The sequence below is a fragment of the Rhinatrema bivittatum genome, chromosome 1, assembly GCF_901001135.1.
Source record: "Rhinatrema bivittatum chromosome 1, aRhiBiv1.1, whole genome shotgun sequence".
In the NCBI taxonomy this organism is placed as follows: domain Eukaryota; kingdom Metazoa; phylum Chordata; class Amphibia; order Gymnophiona; family Rhinatrematidae; genus Rhinatrema; species Rhinatrema bivittatum.
In genome coordinates, this window is record NC_042615.1 from 537724433 (window position 1) to 537747435 (window position 23003).

General features: G+C 46.7%; 1 protein-coding gene across 3 annotated transcripts in view; it reads left to right on the forward strand.

Moving 5' to 3' along the window:
* Positions 1 to 23003, forward strand: part of SUSD1 (sushi domain containing 1) — a 222483-nt gene that overhangs the window by 174887 nt on the left and 24593 nt on the right. For all 3 annotated transcript variants that reach the window (XM_029614451.1, XM_029614437.1, XM_029614445.1), the window contains 2 exons: positions 2258 to 2351; positions 7522 to 7589. In XM_029614451.1, coding sequence (XP_029470311.1) covers positions 2258 to 2351; positions 7522 to 7540 — 113 coding nt within the window. In that variant the 3' untranslated portion in view covers positions 7541 to 7589. The remainder of the gene's footprint in view (positions 1 to 2257; positions 2352 to 7521; positions 7590 to 23003) is intronic.

Genomic DNA, 23003 nt, shown 5'->3' on the forward strand with positions numbered 1-23003 from the left:
CTGTTTGTTAGTACTCTTTCTGCCTGGTGCCAATCCCGACTGCTCCCACTGCTGCCTGCTCACCTCACCTCGGGGCTTGGGAGGAACTCTCTCAGTCGTGCCTGAGGCCGCAAGGATCTAGCAACCGGGGCCCCTCTTCCATCATGGGGTGGACTTTCCCAATGCCCCCCCCCCCCAGTGCTAGCATCACACTCTCTCCCCTTCTCCCACAGCCCTGCCCAATTTGACCCAGCCCAGCTGGCAGGAAAGCAGAGTTGTAACCCGCTTCTGTTGACGCTGGTGCCTCTCCAGCATAGCTCATGGACTCAGATCAGCTGGGGTGTGGCAGAAGGATCGGAGTGGGGTAATGGGTTGGGGGGAGGGGAAAGGTGCTCTACTGCACTTCTGATGGGAACTTTGGCTTATCTTATTTATTGATTTTTGGCATTGTGGGTGGGGGGGGAGGGGGGAGTGGGGAGGGAAGCTTTTCAGTTTATAGGTGCCCAACAATTCTTAAATTTTTGGTGCAGCATGGGGGGTGGGAGAGGGGATTGTGGGCCGGCCTTGTTTTCGCTGGGGTGGGGGGTGAGTGATTGGGCCAGGAGTCCCTGTCACTTGAATTTTTTTCCCCATAATGTTGCTTAACCAGCTCTCTTTTGAATATACTTGGTAAAGTCAAGTTATCAGTGAACACTTTTCTGGATAACTTTGAAATCTAACCAGCAATATTCAAAGACAGCAGGTTAGGTTTCAAAGTTATCCAGGAATGTGTTCCCAGATAATGTTTTCAATACTCAACAGAATGTTTATCCCGATGAATATCCCAGACAATTTATCTGGCTAACTTTAGCCGGGTCAGTTATCCTTTTTTTGTTTGTTTGGTTTCTTTTTTTAAATATTGGCCTCAGCTTATTTATCAAATTGCATAGATTGTAGGGCTTGTTTTACTCTAGGATAGTGGCCAGCTGTATGCTCCCTGATCTTCTTAAGGACAGTGATAACATAAACATACTAACAGTTTGAGACTGGCTTTGTTTGGGAAGGTTTTCTTTGGATTTAATTAATTTCTTTGATATCCAGTACAATTTGAACAAAGGAGCGAAAGTTCCATAATGCATTTTGCAAATTTTGTTTTTTCTCTAGATGCTTTTTTTCCCCCTCTTTTTTGAATTTGTAGAAAATATCATCTTTTGCCCAAAGATGTTCCATTTCAGCATTAGGCCAGGAAAGTATCTTCCATGGTGATTTTCCTGGAACTTAACTCTGGCCTTCTGTGTCCTGTACATCATGCTCATATATGCCAAGGAATTCTCTTCCTGCTAGACTCTTTCAGTTTTTTCCTTCCTGTATTACTTTGACACCCTTACCTTCTTTTTCTCTGATTCTCTCTTGCTGTTTTGTTCTCTGTTTCTGTCTCCTCCTCTCACTGATCCTTTCTATTCTTGTCTCCTACCCTGGTCAACCCTGAGGGCCATGGATCTGCTGGGCATCTAAACCTTCTCTCTTTCTCAGTCTGTTCTTCAAAAGACCAGGCTCATATCTGCCTGCTTCCTGTCCATCTTCTGCCCTGTGTTTTCACTGCTTTTTTCATTGCAAGTACATTTTAAAGCAGGATATGAAACCTCTCTGAGAATGTGGTGCCAAATGCAATAGGGATGTGCAAAGGCAAGATTTTCATTTTGGTTGGGGAGTGTTTTGGGGGATTTGATTAGCTTAATGTTTATTTTGGCTTGGTTCATTTGCTGAACAGAAATAACATTAAACAGAAAAAACAAATGCCCCAGCCACCCCTTTTACCCCTTCCATAGTGGTGCGGGAAGGCTGAAAGGGGCAGAAGTGTTCCCCCAGTCACTCCTGCTCTGCTTGATCCTTTTTAAAAATGGCACTGGTTGGTACCATGTTTTACGCCGATGAAATAATATGGGCATAAAGCTTGTTTTGCAGCCATATTGCTTTATGGCCATAATAATTTGACATGTAAGGCTAAAGGTCATAAAACAGAAAAAGAAAAGACCTTGAGGCTGTAGAATATCCAAAAAGCTAGTTGCCCAATAGAAATGCCGGATATTTGTTAAGTAACTACACTCTTGTTCGTCAATCTCTGATTTGTTGCCATGTGGCTGGCACTCTGCACAGCTGCATGATATAAAATAAATCCAATACAAGGGTTTTTCCGTCAGTGTTCTACCTTTTTCAACTTTGTCTGCTAAATTATGGAACTGAGAGCTGCACCACTTGATACCTGTCCAGAATAATAATTGTTGACATTTTCTTTCAGGTTTATCGCCAACTCTGTCGTGGGCGACTGCAGTCGGCTTTGGATCAGTTACTGCCGTCTGCTTTTTTCTATTTTTATCCTTCTCAGCTGCATGGTAGGTAAATGGTAAACACTAAAAATAATATTGTTTATCTTTCGGTAATACATTGTGCATCAGAAGAATTTTTTAAAATGTATTATTAAACTTTGTTTAACCTTTTATCTGGTGTCCTATCAAGCCACCAGTGTAATCCAGTGTTGTTCCAGTCCAAGCGGACTGGGTAGGACCTGGATATTTCAGCATTTATGGTTGGTTTAAATTCAGTGGATCAAAAATATCTTGGCACCTAGTTTTAAAAGACTGTCAGATTTCATGTAGTCAGTAGTGAAAGGCCAAGAGTATTCAATAGGCCAACTGATCTTTGTGTCATTGGGATGCCACAACAGTAACCTAGCTTTGCTCATAGCAGATGCTTTGCCATTCTCCTTTCAGCAATGACCGCTGCTTACGGGTCATATGATGGGCCCAGAAGCTGTTGTCCTCTTTAGTTGGTGTAAATCAATAAAGCAATGTCCAACCTGCTTTTTTTTACTGCTCAGCATAACTTCCATAGACACTTGTCTTTGGTTTTAAAATCATTTCTAAATCCTGATGTTTAGATTATTTCAGTCTTCTCTGCATGTTATCATTAGATGTTGTAATCAATTTCGTCCTATCCTCATAGTCTGCCTGGTATGTTATTGGGATATGCAGAAACAAAATGTTAATTTTGGTTTGTATGTTTCATAGATCACCTCCATTCGTTTGGTTCATTTCAAACAAAAAAAAAATTTTGTTGGAATTTTCTAATTAGTTCTAGTGAAACTAGTGGGTAGACATCAGAAGAAGGGAAGAGAACTCCAAGGTACTAAGACTGTGGGAAAAGTGGCACCAAAAAATGCATGAATAGCCTAAGGCAAAAGGTTACCAGCAGTGGCACGAGTTCTACAAGGTACTGTCAGATGATAAAGAAGCATCAAGAATGGCAAGACTACCCCAAGGCTTCAAAAAAAGGCACCAATAACAGTGGCATGAACCCCCAAAGGTAGCACAAGAGGGGCAAAAAAGCTCTCAGAGTGACATGAACATCCTAAGCCATCATGAACATAGAAATGAAGATTGCCATACTGGGTCAGCTCAAAGGTCCATCAAGCCCAGTATCCTGTTTCCAACAGTGGCTAGTACAGGTCAAATACCTGGCAGGATCCCAAAGGGTAGATATATTCCATGCTGCTTATCCCAGGGATAAGCAGTGGATTTCTGCAACTCCATCTTAATAATGGTTTATGGATTTTTCCTCCAGGAACTTAGCCACACCTTTTTTAAATGAAGCTACATTAATAGAGTTCACCACTTCCTCTAGCAACAAACTCCATAGCTTAATTTTGCATTGAGTAAAAACATATTTTCTCTTATTAGTTTTAAATGTACACCTTAGTAACTTCATGGTGTCTTTGTACTTTTTGAAAGAGTAAACAACCAATTCACGTATACTTGTTCTACTCCACTCATTATTTTATAGACCTCTATCATGTTTCCCTTCAGTCATCTCTTCTCCAAGCTGAAGGGATCTAATTTCTTTAGCCTTTCCTCATCGTTACATTCCCTTTATCATTTTGGTTGCCCTTCTCTGCACCTTGAAGGAGGAACAAAACAGCAAAGGTGTCAGAAAATAACGCCAGTTATTGACAGAGAGGCAAAGCAGCACAAAGAGTGGCATGAAGCACCATGAGAGATGCAAAGCAGCCACCCATAATGGCAAGAACACCTCAATGTGTAGAGTCCAGGGTATGTAAGCAAGGCAGAGTGACAGAAAGATGCCCAAGGTGTAGAGTCTGGGATATGGCAGCAAGACTGGGTGTCAGGGATGTCTGAGACATCTAGGTACGGACAAGGAACCCCGAGGCTTATGAGAAGGGAAGCCAAGGGCTGGAACATACCACAAGGACGATCTGACGGGGAATGAAACCTGGAGTGTCGGACGGAGTCATCAGGAACAAGAAGACATGGAACATGAAGTCTTCCGGACAGGAGCAGCAAGATGGACCATGAATGGAAGCAGTGGAACTCCATGGATGAAGGAGAAGCTCCATGGAGTGTGTAACTCCATCCGAAGGCTCTGAGGAACTGAAGCAGTGCCTTTATATAGGGCAGGACCAGGAAGAGCCCTGAAGGGGTCATCTGGAGGACACAGGAGTACTTCCTGTCTCTGGCCCTTTAAGAAGAGGAGAGAGGTGCGCGCCCGCGCCTAGAGGAAGCCCCAAAGGCAGGTGGATGGAGCCGAGGCCTATAGTGGTGTCCTGCCACATGGAGAAGGAGTGAGTAGGCCGAGGCAGCTTCTGCTGCTGAAGAGGTGCCATGCTGGGGCAGAGTCTGGCCCCGATGAAGAGGACTCCGGCGGCACACGGGCCGCGGAGGAGGAGGGAATCCCGGCGAGGGGATTCTCCCTCACTAGGACTCGGCGACGCGGCTCCAGCCGCGCAGGAGAGAAGTGGCAGCAGGCCGAAAAGCCAAAGGGAGCGCAGCTCAGCGACAGTCCAGGTTGCAGAGAAGGCTGCAGCACACCGGCTGCATGGAGGAAAGGTGAGGGGCCTGTCCGTGGGATGGGGTCCGCAGGCAGGATCATAACAGTAGGGTGCTTTATGAGAGGCTTACTACAGATTAAGCCTCCACTGCATCCCCCAGTTGCAGCCTGGGACCTGAATGTAGTCCTGGCGAGGCTCATGCGGTCTCCGTTCGAGCCCCTACATTCCTGCGAGCTACGACATCTCACTTGGAAAGTTATTTTTCTAGTGGCTATAACATCAGCTCACAGAGTCAGTGAGCTCCAGGCACTAGTGACATACCCACCTTATACAAGATTTCTCCACGACTGGGTAGTTCTTCACACTCACCCTAAATTCTTGCCAAAGGTAGTGTCTGTTTTCCACTTGAATCAATCCAAAATACTGCCCATCTTTTTTGCGAGGCCTCACTCACACCCTGGTGAGCGGGCCCTTCATTCCTTGGACGTAAACATGTGCTCACGTTTTATTTAGACCGCACTGCAGCCCATAGGCAGTCCATCCAACTCTTTGTCTCCTTTGATAAAAATAGACTCGGAGTTGCGGTGGGCAAGCAGACCCTGTCCACCTGGTTAGCGGACTGTGTATTTTCTTTTACTTCCGGCAAGCAGCCCTTCCGCTAGAGGGACGAGTGAAAGTGAATTCAGTCAGAGCCATGGAAACGTCAATAGCCCAGTTCCGTTCGGTCCCCATTGCCGACATCTGTAGAGCTGCAACTTGGAGCTCTCTCCATATCTTCGCAGCTCATTACTGTCTGGACAAAACTGGCAGGCAGGACAGCGTCTTTGGCCAGTCTGTACTGTATAATTTGTTTCCAGTTTAGGAACCCAACTCTTCCTACCTACAGCCCACTGTGAATTTCAGGCTACCCTCCATACCCAACAGCACCCCTGTTGTTGTGCCTGTTGCACATTTTCGGTGCTGCTTGGTTAACTCTATTTCGGGCATCCTGTAGCTCGCTATTCACCCATATGTGAGGACTACCATCCTGCTTGTCCTGGGAGAAAGCAGAGTTGCTTACCTGTAACAGGTGTTCTTCCAGGACAGCAGGATGTTAGTCCTCATGAAACCCGCCCGCCACCCCGCGGAGTTGGGTTCACCTACATTTCCTTATGTTAGTTTTCGCTCATACGTTTTGCTACAAACGAGACTGAAGGGGGACCCCATGTGGCCACAGGGTTAGTGGCATGCTGGGCATGCTCAGTGTGCCAGTCAAAGTTCTAGAAACTTTGACAAAAGTGTTCCGAGACAGGGCTCCATCTGGTGATGTCACCCGTATGTGAGGACTAACATACTGGCTGTCCTGGGAGAACACCTGTTACAGGTAAGCAACTCTGCTATCTCCAGGAGAGACAGCTCCTGTTTTATGCTGACCCAGACCCCAGGGAGTGGGGAATGTACTGCAGCGTAGGCAGTCCTGATTATTTTTGAAGTGCTGTGAACTTGAATAAAGTAAGAAGTGCTTTGAAAAGGCTGGAGTCTGTGTGGCTTTGTGCCTCCTGCCTGGGAAACACCACTTGGTTTCCCACACAGTGTAAGTGGGCTTTTGAAAATTGCTACAACATATGCCATTGAACTGTCCCCATGATTTACCTGCATAAGTGCACTGTAACTGCATAAGTGGCTTTTGAAAGTTGCTCCGATAGTATGTTACATTTACATGCATAGCTCCTTTGACAATTCACCTGCATGCATTTTCCCAGGCAGTCTGTTCTTAGAACTCCCTGGTACACTCATCCAGGACTCTACAGAAGCCCCCTTCTCTCTTGGGTCTTCTCAGAATCTGATACTTTTTAGGAGCTATTCTTCTGCAATTCTGGACTCCCAGGAGTTCCCTCTCCTGGACCCGGGAACTTCTTTCTCCTTTAAGGTGCCCCTATGCCCAAATGGCTCTCAGTCCATAAGGCCTGGTCCCTGTGGAGGGGCAGACCCAGGAAGTATCCGCTGCAAGGAGTGACGCCTGCTCCCTCAGTCCTGTGCTCAGGATGGTTGTCGACTCCCCCCGTGTCACTGGGGCATACAGGAGTTTTGTTAACACTCAAAACCCTCCCAGTGGGGAGTGGCACACTACATTAACATGCCTCACTATACTGACCTCACACACAGGGGCAGGGTCTGTGTGGAGCCCTCTGACCCACACTGCTGGCAAGCAGACCTAATAAGGTCACTAATACCAAATAATTAAGGCAATCACTGCTAGTAAGGGGCCGAATTGGACATCCTGTCACAGACCCCCAAAAAACCCTCAATATCCTATCCTGAAAGCCAAGCCTCCCAGTTGTTCCCGACAGAGCCCCCCAAAGAGCAACCCCCATTTTGGTTCATCCGTTTGGAAGTGACCTGCCTAGTGGTGACGTTCCCCTGTGGCAGGCTTTGGCTTAAAGTCGGCCCATAGTGACATCGGCGGGAGGGGGGTGGAGGCGGGGACGCCAGGCCTCACTAGGAGAAGGCATCGGCTTCCAGGAGCAGGCCAATGAAATGCTTGGGCTCAGCACAACGTCCATCTCTTCGCGCCCCAAAGTGCCGTATCTTGCACGATGGGTTCTTCTCCCCCCCCCCCCCCCCCTCCTGTGACATGGCGCTGGGGCTGGCGTACCATATTTCTCACCTCGTTGGTCCATTCTCGATTCTTTCATTGGCTTGTATCAGCTGCCAGTGCCAGTAAAAATCTTGTTTTGCAGGTATTGTAAGAGGAGGTGACATGAAAGCAAAGGAGGTGGAGGCACTTGGGTCGCTGACAAACAAAAGAGTAAGTTCTGAAGAAAGAGAAATGAGATTTGGTCTTGTCCTCTTTTTGTTTCTGTTAAAAGATTTGGATCTGACATCTGGACAGATAGGTGTTTATTTTCAAAGTATTTAGTCCTGGAATGTAGTTTATGTTACTGTTGTTCATTTAATGGCCTCACCTAGGTCATCAGAGTTCAGCTCAGAAAACAGCTAGATAGGTATGTAGAAATCAGAGCTGTGTTTATGCTAGAGTGGGGCTCGGTGAGGTAATGAAATGCAAGACAACTTATTCATTCTCTCTCACACACAGACACATATAAACACGCACACGCGCGCGCACACACACACACGTGAGAATAATCCATATGGAAAGGAAGTTATCCTAGATTTTTTTTTTTTGTTTGTTTAAAACCCATTTCACTGAAGCCCGATTCTTAATTCTCAGCACATTCATCCATCCCCATCCTCGCATGCCACTCAAAATGCCCTGAAACCCAAGAGCTGTGACCCTCTGGTCCCAGGGCCAGTGCAAGGGTATTAGGCAACCTAGGTGAACCTTCAGCTTTGAGTTTCCCACCCACGACTAACTTTCAAATCTCTAGATTTTTATAATTAATTTCAAGAATCACAATCACTCCACTCCACCCCTCCCAAAACACTCCTGTGCTTAGGACAGTTTTCAAAAGCCATTTACGCGGGTAAATATAAATTTACCTGCGTAAAAGGGTGTTTTGAAAATTGCTTACCCTAAAAATGTCTAAAATTAAGCACTGGTGCAAAGCCCATGGGGAAAAGAACCCGCATACAAAACAGCACTAACTCCAGAACTCAAACAGCAACAACCCTACCAAGAAAGAAAAAAAAAAAAAGCAGCACTGCAAATATTACACCAGCTTCTTAAAACAGCATTGCTATTCTTCCCAGCTGGGAAAAGAACTGGCTTGGTGGTTAAAAGCAATGGACTGAGAGTTGGGGAAGCCCAGGTTCAAATCCTGCTTCCCTCACTGACATTCCTTGTGGCCTTGGGTAAGCTGCTTTATTGGCCATTGCTTCAGGTATCCACAGGGACGCTAACTTTTCAAGCAGGTGCACCTGTGCGCACATTCATCGGCCCATGCCAAGGGGGCACGGCTAACACATGCACGTAGATGCGCGTATGTTATAAAATTACCTGGCCGTGCGCACATGTGCACTCAATTTTAAATGGGCGTGCGCCTGTGCGTGCAAATCCCAGTTCTACCACGTAAGTGGGGGCATTTTAATAGGAACGCGCACAGACGCCATTGCTAGTTTTCCCAGTTTGATCCCAGTTCGTCCAGTTAAGGAATAGGTCTTCCAACCCCCCCTCCCCCCCAGTTTAATAGCCTTCCTTCCTCCTCGTTAGCCCCAACCTTTAAATCCCGCTGATCTGCCTAGAATTTTGTTTCATAACTTACATGTCATCCATGGCAGCAGCAAAGTTACGCAGCAAGCGTCCCTGGTGCGTGCAGGGTTGCATAAGTATTTACGTGCAAATTTCAGGTTAAAATCCCGGAACGCCCAATACGATGCCAACACCACACCCACACCTTGCCCCTTTCTGGAAACTTTTCATTTGTGCGTGCAGCGGGAGATGAGGGCATATCTGGGCGCCTTTAAAAATCCACTTGTCGAGTGCCAGCCCAACTTATTCACGCATCCCCTGATTGATGCGCGTGTCGGGCTTTTAAATTTCACCTTTTAGATTGTAAGCTCTTTGGGACAGGGATTTATTGAACCTGAATTCTAAAACTGCTGTAAGCTCCCTTGAGTGTTATTTGAAAAGGCTGGCTAAAAATTAATGTTTGTTCGTTAGCAATACACCTTGACTGGGAAAACAGAACAAGCTGGGGAGGAGAGAGAAAGGGAAGGGAGATAAGAGTTTTGAGAGAGAAGGGGAGGGAGAAAGGGAGGATGAAGATTCAGAAATTGGATTGCAAGTTAGAAAACAGAACAAGCTGGACTACTGCAGATCCCTAAGCAGAAACTACACGCTAGTGCAACGTTTCCCAACCTTTTCAAGCCCAAGGCACACTTCTTGTTAATGAAAATATTGTGTAGCACGCCAGCCTCCACGGAGCAGGCAGTGCAGACATGGAGAGGACTCCTTTGGACAAATGAAGAGCTAGGGAAGCACTGAAAGCCCCAGCAGTCTCTTCCAAATTTTAAAACAAAGAGAAAGAAAGATGAAGATACGCATGAACCCATTACAATGGGCCAGCTCCCTCTATATACAAGTGCAGGAGAAGGGAGAAATCAATGTGGTGTGGGCACAGTTAAGTTACCTTAACTCTTGCATGTGGCTGCAGAGCTCCTCCACTGCAGCTGCCCCATGCATGCTCCCCTCAGCCTGGTGAGTGACAGGAGGGGAGCATGAAGGCTTGGAAGGCTGGAAGGCTTCAAGGGAGGAGGTTTGGGAAGGAAACGATGATGGAAGTGCTGTGTGCAGGGTGTGCATGCTGAATAAAGTAGAGCGCAGCTATCATTGCCCTGCAAGCTGCCTGTTAATTACCACATTCTGGGGCGCATGCTGCGGCTAGGAAAAAGAGGCGTGCCCGATTACACGTGTCCTCAGACAGGAGCTCCTGCCCAATGAAGCTCCACCGCTGGTGCTTCGTGTTACTGCGAGGTGCTGAGCACAGAGCCAGGAGACTTTTCCAGGGCACACCTGACCAGGTCTGAAGGCAGGACTGCTTGGAAAACATTGCACTAGTAGAATATGTCACCCTCATCACACAGACCCTCAGAGTAAGAGACCACAAACTATAAATAGAAAAATGCAGACAAAACTGTACTGGCAACTCCAAGAAGAAAGACTGGATGCAACGCAACACCAAAGGTATAGGAACAGGAATGTATTTCCTTCTATATTGTCAAAATATAGTACAAAGTTATTCGAGATGCACATTTCTCTGTCCCAAAGCTGACAGAGAAAGTCAGACTTCCCACAAAAGAGCGAGCAGTAAAAGCTCTATATAATAGGAGAAGCAAGAACTTTAGCTGCAAAATATGTTGTATCCTGCCACCAGGCCCAAATGTAATCTGAGCAGGGTCAATATAGACCAGCAACAGAACATGGAAATTGTCCTTGTTGTTATACTTTCAGTGTCCCGTAGTTTTATCTTACTGTTATGATCACTATTTTGTAAATGTTTTCCCTTTTATTTTAACCACCTTGGGGGTAATTTTGTAACTGCTCGCATTGGTGCAAAGTCCCCCGGGTGTCTTTTATCTGTGGACCTTACACTAAGTTTCAAAATAAAATTCCATGTGTATTTTCATTTTGAAAATTACCCAGGAAACCTACCTGCACACATTCACATTCACACCTGCTAAATTGTGCGAGTAGTTGCCCTAAGAATCACTATTAGCTACTCTAGCTGACACCATTATCTTCAATCTTGAAAAAGGACATCCTTGCCTTCTCGCACTCCTAGATCTGTCAGCAGCGTTTGACACCGTGAATCACACTAGCTTACTACAACGACTCACTGATATCGGCATCACAGGAGCAGCGCTCAACTGGTTTAAATCCTTCCTAGAAAACAGAACATACAGAGTCAAAATAAATAACAAGGAATCTCATCCCATCCAAGCCAAAATGGGGGTACCACAAGGATCCTCACTCTCCCCCACCCTTTTCAACATATATCTTCTCCCACTCTGTCAACTTCTCACCGACCTCAAGCTTACCCATTTCCTATACGCAGATGACATACAAATCATCATCCCCATAACGGACACCTTACACAAGACCACGGCCTTCTGGAATAAATGCCTCACAACCATCAACGACCTTCTAACCAGCATCAACCTGGTTCTAAATACCAACAAAACGGAAATCCTTATAATAGCACCGGAAAAATCTACCCTGCTGGCCTCCAGCAAGTCTCCAGACACCTCAGGATTCACCACCTCACCGCAAGTCAGAGATCTGGGTGTTATACTAGACGACAGATTCAGCCTCAATAAATTCATCAACAATACCACTAAAGAATGCTTCTTTAAATTACAAGTCTTAAAGAAACTAAAGCCACTTCTTCGCTACAGAGATTTCCGCACAGTGCTCCAAGCCATCATTCTCCCGAAACTAGACTATTGTAATTCGCTTCTGCTGGGACTTCCCGCCTGCTCCACCAAACCCCTCCAGATGGTACTAAATGCCACAGCAAGAATTCTCACCAACGCCAAAAAAAAAAGACCACATCACCCCGATCCTCCAGCACCTTCATTGGCTTCCCATTAAATACAGGATACAGTTCAAAAGCAGCATGATGATGCATAAGGCCCTTCATAGCATATCCCCACTCAACTTAACCTTCAAGCTGCAACTACATACTTCCGATAAACCAACTAGAAGAGCATACCAAAACAGATTGATTACCCAACCCGCAAAATCCTCCCTGAGAAAACGCGCTCTATCAACGGCGGGCCCGTCCCTCTGGAATTCCCTTCCACCAGACCTCCGCCTTGAGCCGTGCCATTCTACTTTTAAGGCAAAACTAAAGACTTGGCTCTTCCTGCAAGCATTCCCAGAGAGCTAAGATCCAAAACAAAACAATCCCTGTCCTTTTGTTCTAATGTATTTATCCTTATGCTTTATTTATCCAAGATTATAAATTGCCTTATTTATATGTTTATAGTTGAACCTAGCTAGTTTGTTTTTTCTTATTTACTTAGACCAAATTTTTCTGTTTTCTGTTCCAAGATTTGTTCCATGTAAACTGCCACCCGGCAGTAGTTATTACTGTTTACTGTGAACCGGAGTGATATGTATTGTATACAGGAACTCCGGTATATAAAAACCATAAATAAATAAATAAATAAGAAGAAATACGCACATACATTTGAAATTTCTAAATTTTGCGCATAAATGCAAACCCCTCCCCAGCGCTGTCCTGAGAATGCCTTTTCAATGTACAGGTGGAGCTACACATTTATTTATTTAGAGTTTTTATATACCGATAATCGTTTGGAACATCTAATCGGTTTACAGAAAATGTAATGTAGCAACAGGCTTTACAAAAAACATCGAACATTGGATAATAATATAAATGCGAGAAGAAAAAGAGCAAGGGGAGGAATTAACTATGGGTAAAATTATAATCATAGTTAACTAAAGGAAAATCATAATTAACTAAAGGAAAGTCAAAGTCAAGATTATCTATAGGATAAGTTCAAAGTTAACAATTGGATAAAGTCAAATCTACATGACAAATGTACAGAGGTAATAGGATAAGGTCAAATGTACATGACATAGTTACAGGTGTTACAGGTGAGGTTCGTGGAATATTTACAATTGGAAGGTACGAGGGTGGGGGGGGGGAAGAGAAGGGAGGGCGCAGGAATGGGGGAAGATAGGGTGGGACAGGGGCTGAGGGGGGTCAAATTGGGGGGGTGGACGAGACGTAGAAGCTGTGGGTGGAAGAGGGAGGGTAGCAGCGGGGTACAGGCAGCAGGGGAAGGGTGGGAGGGGTCGAAGGGGGATAAGGTAGTTGAGGGTCATGTGAATGTTTGCTTGAGGGATAAAGCTCTGCTTTTGACTGTGGAAATTACATTGAAAATTGTCCTCTATGTATTGCTTTGGCAAGGCATGTATACATTGTCATGCCGATAAACCAATCTGAGCCTGCTCTGCTCTGTGCACTCTAACCTCATCCCCTCCCCTCTTGTTCCCTGAAAAAGAGGGGAAGGGGTGAGGAGAAGGGGGAATTACAGGAGGGGAGGGGGCTGGATTAGGGAGGGGAGTGGCTCTTCCTCCTTCTGCTCTGTCCATTCTAGCTTCCTTTTCTTTGCACCCTGCCTGGGAGGACAGGAGCAGGGAGCAGAGGGCTGCTCTCTGCTGCCCGAGATTTAGGGCACTGGCCAGTAGAGTCACTGGGCAGAGCCTTCTGTGCTCATGCATACAAAGCCCTTGGTGCCATCCCCAAAAGCGCTGTGCTCTGGGCGTTCGTCTAGTCATCCTGATGGAAGAGCCATCTCTGCCTGGTCCTTCGCTTCACTCCTCCTCTGTCACTTGCTCATGATACTATCTTATTGGCAATTGTTAATATAACCCCCCACCAACTGGACATATAAAGTACTGAGAGAATCTATCCTTGTATGTTGCGGGTCAATCTGCCTAATTTATTTTGTGGGTTCGACAGTCTGGGTCAGGCAGATAGTGAAGTGGGCCCTGTTTAGACGCAGTGCGGCAGAATACTTTTTTTTCTGGTTAGTACAGGGACAGCATTGCTTATCTTCTCCTTCATGAACCTGGTCCTCCCCTCCCCCCCCCCCCCCTCCCCTTTTCTCAATTAGTGCTGGCATACGAACAAAATCATACCACTCACAGGCTTAATCAAACTCCTAACTTTATTTTTCTGACCTTTGCAGCCAGCGACTAGGTACATTTTAGGAGAGGGTAAATAGCTTATACTGAATTATCAGAGTTCATGGGGTATGCAATCGGAGTAAACCATACCAAGTACACCCAAGGTTTGGAATACAATACTTGAACAGAATTTAGATCTGTCAACCCACTCTCCTTATCACAGACACCCCTTTCATCCTCCAAGTCTCTCCTTCACTTTCTCTCTCTGGGGGACATGGAGCTAAAATCCCCCCCCAATTACCTCCTGAGGCCATTCACATCCGACCTCATGAGCTGCTCACAACCTTTCGACCTCAGGCACTTGTATCTCTCCATCCTGCACCTCTTGCCCTCTGGCAATGCGCGGGCTTCCCCAGTTTCCTCCACACTCCGGTTCTCCTTGGGCTCTCCTCCATATAGGCCATCCCTTCACCTCCTCCTCCTCCAGGCTTTTTCCCTTAGGGAGAGGATTTGCCTGCTCGCCAGTCCTCAGCATTGGTCCTATTCTCTTGGGGGGGGGGGAGCCCCTGCAGGGCCCACTCCGGCTTCACCAGCTACTCCAGTACATCCTGGAGGTCCTTCTCTTCCCAAGCTCCAACCTGGAAAGGGCAACTCCTGCCAGTTTGACCCAGAATTTATACCTTCTTGGGTCACATCCCCACCAGTCATGTCCTCCCATTATTCTTAAGGGGACAAGTTCAACAAACCCCCTTAAACTATGTTGCCTTAAAATTATCCCAGAAACCACATCCCACTGATCCCTTATCAAACCAAATGCCATCCAGAGAACACTTAGCAGGACCACAGGTTCAAACATTCAAACATTTTCCATAACACTTCAAAAAATGACAAATCCCAGGGTCTCTCCCACCCTAAATATCTTGCACCACTAAACGAGGAAGGAACACAATAGGAGGTCCCCTCACATTAATGTGTTAATTACAGTATGTTCCAAGCTTTAAGCTTCTTCATCTGCTATCCTCGTCCACTCTCCTTTCATGCCATCTTTCCCTCTGTTTCTCTATTCTTTGATGTACTTTTTTCAAATTTCTTCAGCTTTTCTGTTCATTCTTTGTTTTCTCCTTTTATTTCTAAATTTTTAGCTCCTCTAGTGTCTTGACTCCTCTTTCTTCATAATTATATTTGCCTTTTTTTTTCTTTTTTTACCTCTTGCTCTTGGCGTTCACACCTCTTTTTCTCCCTCAACATGGCCAATTCCTGTGGCCCATTTATAGCTTTTGTCTTGTTCTTCTTTTTCCATATTCTTACCCCTGCTATCTTTGCCAGCATCTCTCACTTTCATCCTTATCTCTACCCTACCTACTTACCACTTCTCTCTCCCCCTCATCTTTTCTCTTCCCTCCCATCCCTTTCTCTCTCTCTCTTCCCCACTCATCTTTTCTCTTTCTGACTCTCCTTTTCTTCACGTCCTCTCCCTTCCCTCCCTCTGTCCACCTTTCCTTTTTTCCTTCCCTTTCTCCTGTCCTCCCCTTGTCTCTCTCTCTCTCTCTGTGCTCCTCCCTTCCTCTCTCAACTCTTATTCCCCTTACCTTCCTCCTCCTCCTCCTCTCCATTCTTTTTCCTCAACCCTCCCTTTCTCCTTCTCTTTCTTCTACTGCTCCTCCTTTTGATGACTTCACATGGGAACTCGTTCTTAAGTGTGACCCTCCTGCCGGCCCCACGTGGGAGCTAATTCATCATCATGACCCTCTTCCTGCTGGTCCCAGATGCAAACCAGTTTTTCCATATCGCTTCGGCTCCTGCCAAACTTGTGCTGCAGGGTCGTCTTGAGGACTGCACTGCCTGACTGCCATGGGTTCCATCCAGCTGTGGGGCCTGGTGAAATTAAATCATTCACGCTTGCCTAAAATCAGCCCTGACAGTAATGTCAAAGTAGAGAATTGTTTGAGAACATAGCCGTTTCATTTATTTGTTTATACCAGTTATAAAGCTGAAACATTACCTACAGCAGGAGAATAGCTTCTGAAATACCCAGCATTAATGATAGATGTTAAACATTTAAGTGACATGTTGAAGCTTTTACAGTGTACACAAAAATTCATTTGATATGCGAGAGCATTGCGAAAGAAGATTGTCACATCTGGTGTCAGATGATGTTGAAGCTGACAAATCAGGATTATTTGGACTTGGCTAACCTAGATTAATTTTATATATGGTTGCATGTATATTTAGGAGGAAGTGAAAGGGGAGGTGTTGTTGATGAGAGACTTTGACTTGCTGGATGTGGCTTGGCATATTTTATCTGCAGAATCGGTTAGAAATAGAGAGATCCTGGACTCCCTTCAAGGGGCTCTCCTTGGACAAATGGTAACAGAACCCATGAGGGGAAGGGGCAATACCGGACCTGGTGCTTATGAACATAGAAAGCGTTTCTGAGCCTCAGTGATCATTAGATTGAGCGGTGTGATATAATGGGCAAGGCAGAGAGGCGTCACACAAAATTCCAAGTCCTGGATTTCAAAAAATGCCTACTTTTGTAAAATGGAGCAGTACCTTAAGAAGGTGTGGGCAGGGTGTGAGGATGTAGGTAAAGTGGAATTGCAGTGCGCAGATCTAAAAGAAAAAAAAAAAGCCACAAATGTTTATGTTGGGAAAGTAAATAAAAGTAAGAGAAAATAGAGGCTGAAATGGTTTTCAAAAGAGGTGGATGAGAAAGTAAGGGCAAAAATATTAACATTCAGCGCATACAAAGAACCTTAGAAAGAGGAGCAGAGAGAATATCTAGTAAAAGTAAAAGAAATGGGGGAAGCAGTCAAATGGCAAAGGCACGAGTGCATAAAAGATAGCCGAATAGGTTAAGTGAGGTGACAAGACTTTTTATGTTTCCAATATACAGAATGCTAGAATGATGATTGAAAGGAAAAGAGTTGACAATCATACTACCCCTGTTCTTTGAGGCTTGCTTAGACTACTAGTGGGACAGTGTCCAATTTAAGGAATTCTCTGCTGTTTTCAGATGTCTTCATTGAGACATTATTTGACTAAACTGTTGCATCAATACATTCCCCCAAAAGCCCTGAAATCATCACAATAGTCTCTCTTGTTAATCTCAACATACCCCGTATGTTGAGATTACTTAACTAAGCAGAATTCTTTTGCGTGCTGTGGTTCAATTTTAATGGAATGCAATCCCCTCGGAGACTGTTCTTAATTTAATTATCTATCATTTTGGAAACAAAGGCCTGGTTGTCTGAATAAGTTTTTGGAAAAGGTTGAAGAAGGGTCTGACATGAAGCTGGGTTGGTTGATTAATGACCAGCCACTCTGTTATTTTAATGTGGGTCAAGATTTTGAGATTGAAGAATATTGTTTGGGTGGGGTTCTAAGAACTTTAGTTGATGAGGTGATGGGTTAAGGTCAAGGTGGTTGGATGGTGTTATTTTTATGGAGTTGCTGAGATGTTTGTTAGTTTTTGAGGCGGGAGGGTGAGAGAAGGCGATGGATCGCACTGGAATACTATTAAGATGTTATTGATGCATTGTTTTATTCTGTGAAGAGGGTGGTATTTATGAACATTTATATCTATGATCTATTGTAAACTGTTCTGGGGTCTCTGATAAAGAGGCGGGAATCAAGTGTAAAAAAATGAATTAGTTATGGGAACGGGCTCGATGTAGGTCTGCCCATTTGGCCGTAGGCACAATAGCTCTCCAAAAAAAAAAAAGGATGGAAATTAAGTAAATATATCATGCAAGAAGAATATGAGGTAGATTTTTAAAGAGTTGATTTTGCAAAAACGGCCACATACGCGGACCGCGCGCAAGCAATGTAAATGTTAAGAAGCTGGGAAGGACGTGTGTTCATGCCTGTACGTGTGTCTAGAATAAGGAGGTGGAAAAGGCGCAGGGCCAAGACTGACACATGTAACCATGAATTTTGCAAAGGCAATGTCCATATATTACCTGCATAACTTTGCTACAGGTTCTCATGAGGCACAGGAATCGAGAGAGAGAGGGACACACACACATTCTTTATAGGGTCAGTCTGATACTCTGTATATAGGTACCACTCTATAGAGGCACTTTGAATCAGGGTGGGATTTTGGGAGGTGGGTTGGGGTTAGGGTGAGTAGTGTTACAGACACATTCAGAGGTATTCATTGTAAAATTGACATCACTAAAGAATATCTGTAACACCACCCACCCCGATTAGTGCCCCTTTTCAGTGGTCCCTATATATAGAGTATCAGATTGGCCCTATACATCTCTGTCCTTGTGCGAGTGCGTAAGATATGCGTGTAAAGGCTGTTTGCATATTCGCGCTATGAGTATTTTAAATGCTACGTGCATTCTTTATAAAATGAGGGGTTATGTTTGCGCGCATTGTAATACATGCGTTTCTTTTAACATTTACCAGTATGTGAATATCTCAAGTGAATTTAAAAACCAGACTCAAGTCTGCAAAAATATCCCTGTTTGAACTGTTAGAATGCTGACCAGTGCTCCATTGCTAATGCTACCCCCTTGTAGGGTTTCCAACTAGATCCATTAGTTCTTGTTCCCCCATTGTATTCTGTAAGAATATCAAGATTGCAAGTTCATGCATACAGTTGGGTAAAACCAGGACTGGATCAATCTGTCCTGAAAATCTGAAACCGGTTGGCAACCCTATCTTCCTCCCCCTTCCAGAACTTTCTCTATAGTTACACAGGCAGAGAGAGATAGAGACGGAAAATAAATGAGACAATTTTTCAATCCCTCCCCCCCCCCACCCCCCCGCAACACACACATACTCATGCACCCTTGTATACACACACACAGTCAATCCACAGGGAGTTTATTCATTTATTTTGTTGCATTATAGATCGTTAGACACTATCCCAAGCTGCTGACAAATGACTATTGTGGGAAAACTCAGCCCACGGAAGTAGGTCCACCCAATTATCTTGTTGATCATTTACATAAGCTCTAAGGAACATCTTTAATGACTGGTTGGTCCGTACAGCCTGCCCATTGGTCTGAGGGTGGTAGGCTGAGGTGAGGTTATGCGAGATATTGAACTTCTTACATAATGCTTTCCAGTAGTAGGCGGTGAACTGTGGGCCCTGGTCAGACACAATCTCCTGGGGCAGGCCGTGGAGACAGAAGATGTGCAGCAGGAAGAATCAGGCGAGTTCTGGTGCTGAAGGTAGGCCTGGTAGCGGGACAAAATGGGCCATTTTTGAGAAACTGTCGATGATGACCCATATGACAGTGTTGCCCTTGGAAGGGGGCAGGTCCACTATGAAATCCGTGGCCAAATGGGACCACAGTTCGGTAGGAGCTGGTAAGGGTTGCAGAAGACCCCACCGGTGCCCTGTGGATGGCTTCTGCTGGGCACAGGTGGGACAGGAGCCGATGTAATCACGCGAGTCATTGACCATTGAAGGCCACCAGTAATGGCGACAAAGCATCTCTAGGGTCCGGGTCTGTGTCTGACCTGGATGGCCGGTGAGTCTGGAGTCATGGGCCCAGCTTAATACTCGCTCTCGGAGGTGACGAGGCACCACCGTCTTATCGGGTGGCACCGTAGTAGTAGATGTGAGGGAAATGCATGCGGGATCAATGATGTGGGTCGGACCTTCGGGGGTATCCTCTGGCTCTACCGAGCATGAGAGTGCATCGGCGCGGTTGCATGAACCGCGCAAAGAAGAGGGCCCATCGGGCCTGCCGTGCGTTCAGTAGCTGGGCTTCTTTAAGGTGTTCTAGATTTTTGTGGTCTGTGTAGATGGTAAACTTGTTCTGAGCCTCCTCAAGCCAGGGGCCACTCCTGGAGAGCCAGCTTCACGGCCAGGAGTTCGCGGTCCCCAATAATATGATTGCGTTCTGTGGGTGAGAACTTGTGGGAGTAAAAGGAGCACGGGACTAGGGCTCCCTTCATGGAGTACTGGCTGAGGACCACCCCTGTGCCAATGGTGGATGCGTCAACCTCTACGATGAAGGAGTGGTTCGGGTCCGGATGGCGGACACAGGGGCCAGTACAGAAGGCCTCCATAAGGGCCTGGAATGCAGACTGGGCTTTGGGACTCCACTCCCGGAGGTTACATCCTTTCCTAGTCATGTGGTGAGTGCAGCGGCTAGCGTGAAGTAGTCTGCGATAAAATGATGGTAATAGTTCGTGAACCCCAAGAAACTTTGCAGAGCCTGTAGACCAACAGGCTGGGGCCAGTCGCGAATATCTTGGAGTTTGTCTGGGTCCATGGTGAATCCCTGGCTGGAGATGATGTAGCCCAGGAATGGGAGACTGGACTGTTCAAAAAGGCATTTCTCATGTTTGGTGTAGAGATGGTGGTCCCTAAGCTGCTGGAGGATGGTCCAGACATGAGAGCGATGGGATTCCAAGTCTTTAGAAAAGATCAAGATGTCATTCAAATAGACTATGACAAAGGAGTATGGGAGGTCTCGGAAGATCTCAATCATCATTCTCTGGAAGATGGCCGGGGCGTTGCATAGCCTAAAAGGGCATCACTACGTGCTCGTAGTGTCCATCTCACGTATTGAACGCCATCTTCCAGATGTCTTCGGGTTGAATGTGGACCAATTTATAGGCCCCATGCAGGTCCAACTTGGTAAAAATCCAGTCCCCTTGGAGCCGATCGAATAGCTCACTGATGAGCAGAAGTGGGTACTGATCCTTGTGGGTGATGGTGTGCAGGCTGCGATAGTCAATACACGGCCTTAAAGTACCGTCCTTTTTTGCGAAAAAGAATCCAGCGCCTGCAGGGGATGTAGAGGGCCTGATGAATCCTTTGACCAGGTTCTCTTTGATGTTGGTTGACATGGCCTGGGTCTCGGGAAGTGAGAGTGGGTATGTTCTCCCTTTGGGAGGCGTGGTACTGGGTAACAGCTCGATTGGGCAGTTGAACTTCCGGAGAAGTGGTAATATGTCAGCTTGTTGCTTGTATGGCGTAGGAAGCCCAGGAAGGGTTGTGGACGTTAACACAGGTACGCAAAGCATCTGGCACCGAGGACCCCACTCGGTGAGCTGGAGCGACTCCCAGTCGAAGTGTGTGGAGTGTAGTTGTAGCCAGGGTAGGCCGAAGATGATGGGGTGTACTGACCGTTTCAGGACCAAGAGAGGAATCTCTTCATTGTGGAGAGTCCCTACAATCAGTTGGATGGCTGGGGTGCGATGGGTGATATGGTTGGGTAAGGGTTCTCCATGGATGGAGGCTATTCACAGCGGAATCTCAAGGGGTTGAGTAGGAATCTGGAGAAATGTGACTAACTCTTCAAGAATAAAATTCCCACCGGCCCCAGTATCCACGAGGGCGATGGTGGAAAACGAATGTGTCTCCCTGAAGAGGGAGACGGGAAGCAGTAGTTGAGGGCCTGTAATAGTAGTGCCCAAGCTCGGGAACCCCACTGGGCTTAGGCTTTGGAGTTTCCCGGATGCACCAGACAGGTCTGGATATGGTGGCCTGGACCCCCACAGTAGAGGCAGAGACCAGACTTCCGCCTTCTTAGCCATTCCTCGGGAGTAAGAAGACCGCGGTTGATCTGCATCGGTTCTTCCTTTGATGGGAAAAACCGCCGGTGGTGCCCTTGGTCTGGGGTTAGCGGACAGAGGTGGTTCCAGGGCCGCTTGTCGTATGGACCTTACTTCCCGATGCCGTTCCTGGAGACGGTGGTCAATCTGCTCGACCAAGGAGATGAGGTCCTCCATCGATGCAGGAATCTCTCGGGCTGCCAGTTCGTCTTTTAGACCGGAAGACAGTCCTTCAAGATAGAGTGCCCGCAGGCAGTCGTCCTGCCAACCCAATTCTGTTGCCAGGATTCGGAATTCCACGGTGTATTCTGTGAGGGAATGGGACCCCTGGTGGAGGTGGAGGAGATGGTGTCCGGCGACCGCCTGTCAGTGTGGGTCATCAAAGGTGTGTTGGAACGTAAAAATGAAGTGAGGGAGCTGTTGTAGTAAAGAGTCAGAATGCTCCCAAAGCGAGGAGGCCCATGCCAGGGCCTTCCCCTCCAAACGCAAGAGGATAAAAGTGATTTTTGTCACTTCATCCAGAAACAGAGATGGTTGTAGCACAAATTGCATGTAGCACTGGTTAATGAAGCCTCAGCAGAGACGAGGGTCCCTATTGAATCGGGGAGGAGCAGGGAGGGCTAGCAGTGCCCATGAGGGCAATGAACCAGAGGAAGTGCTATTAGCAAGAGTCCCAGGGTTGGCCATGGCAGACTCTTCAAGTTGTGACAGTAGATTTTCCACCGAGGTGGCCAATGCCTCGAGGTATTGCTGCTGCTCCTGGACACGTGTAGCCAGGCCCGGAATAGCCTGCAAGGCAGAGGACTCCGCCGAGTCCATGGCCTTGGCAACCTGTTGCGCTGGAGGGTGGACCCTTGGCCTGGCACAGGATTGGTATGGCCCTCTGAGGGATCCCAGAGGGCGCCTGCCGCCAGGAGGCAGAGCACACTACGAGACAGAGGCAAGCTGGAGCTTCACCAATCACAGCCCGGGGGCTACGCAGGTTGAGCCCTTGGATTCCCGGGCTGCCTGGGCTTAGGTGGGCCTCTGGGGATCTCCCGGAGAGATGGTGGAGAGGTGTGCCCACAAGGAGTAGAGGTACGTGGCTGATGGTGAACAGAGGAGCTAGACCGGAACAGAGAGTCCCGGAGACCACTGGTACAAGGCAGGAACTGAAGGTCCTCCGGGCAGGTAGGCAGCGCCTAGTGGTCTAGCTCAAGGAAGGACCCAGACAGTGTCAAGGCAGGTGGGCCTGGTGGTCACAGGAGAAGCGAAGAGAGTATCCGAATGGAGCTCAAGGGTCAAAGCCAGGGTATCGTCCGAGGATGGTCAGCCAAAGCAAGGGTCTGTTCCAAGTATCAGTCCAAGCATGGTTAAAGGCAAGCAGAGGTCAGTTCCAGGTATCAGTCCAAGCGAGGTCAGAGACAAACCGAGGTCAGTACCGGGTATCAGTCCGAGAAGGTACAATCAGGGTTGCAGGACGTGGAACAAAACTCAGGAGCGAAGGAACACAGGAACAGGCGCTGGAACTCAGGAAGGGCCACCGGAACAATGAAGGAACTTAGGAATACGGGAACAAGCACGAGAACGCAGGAACAC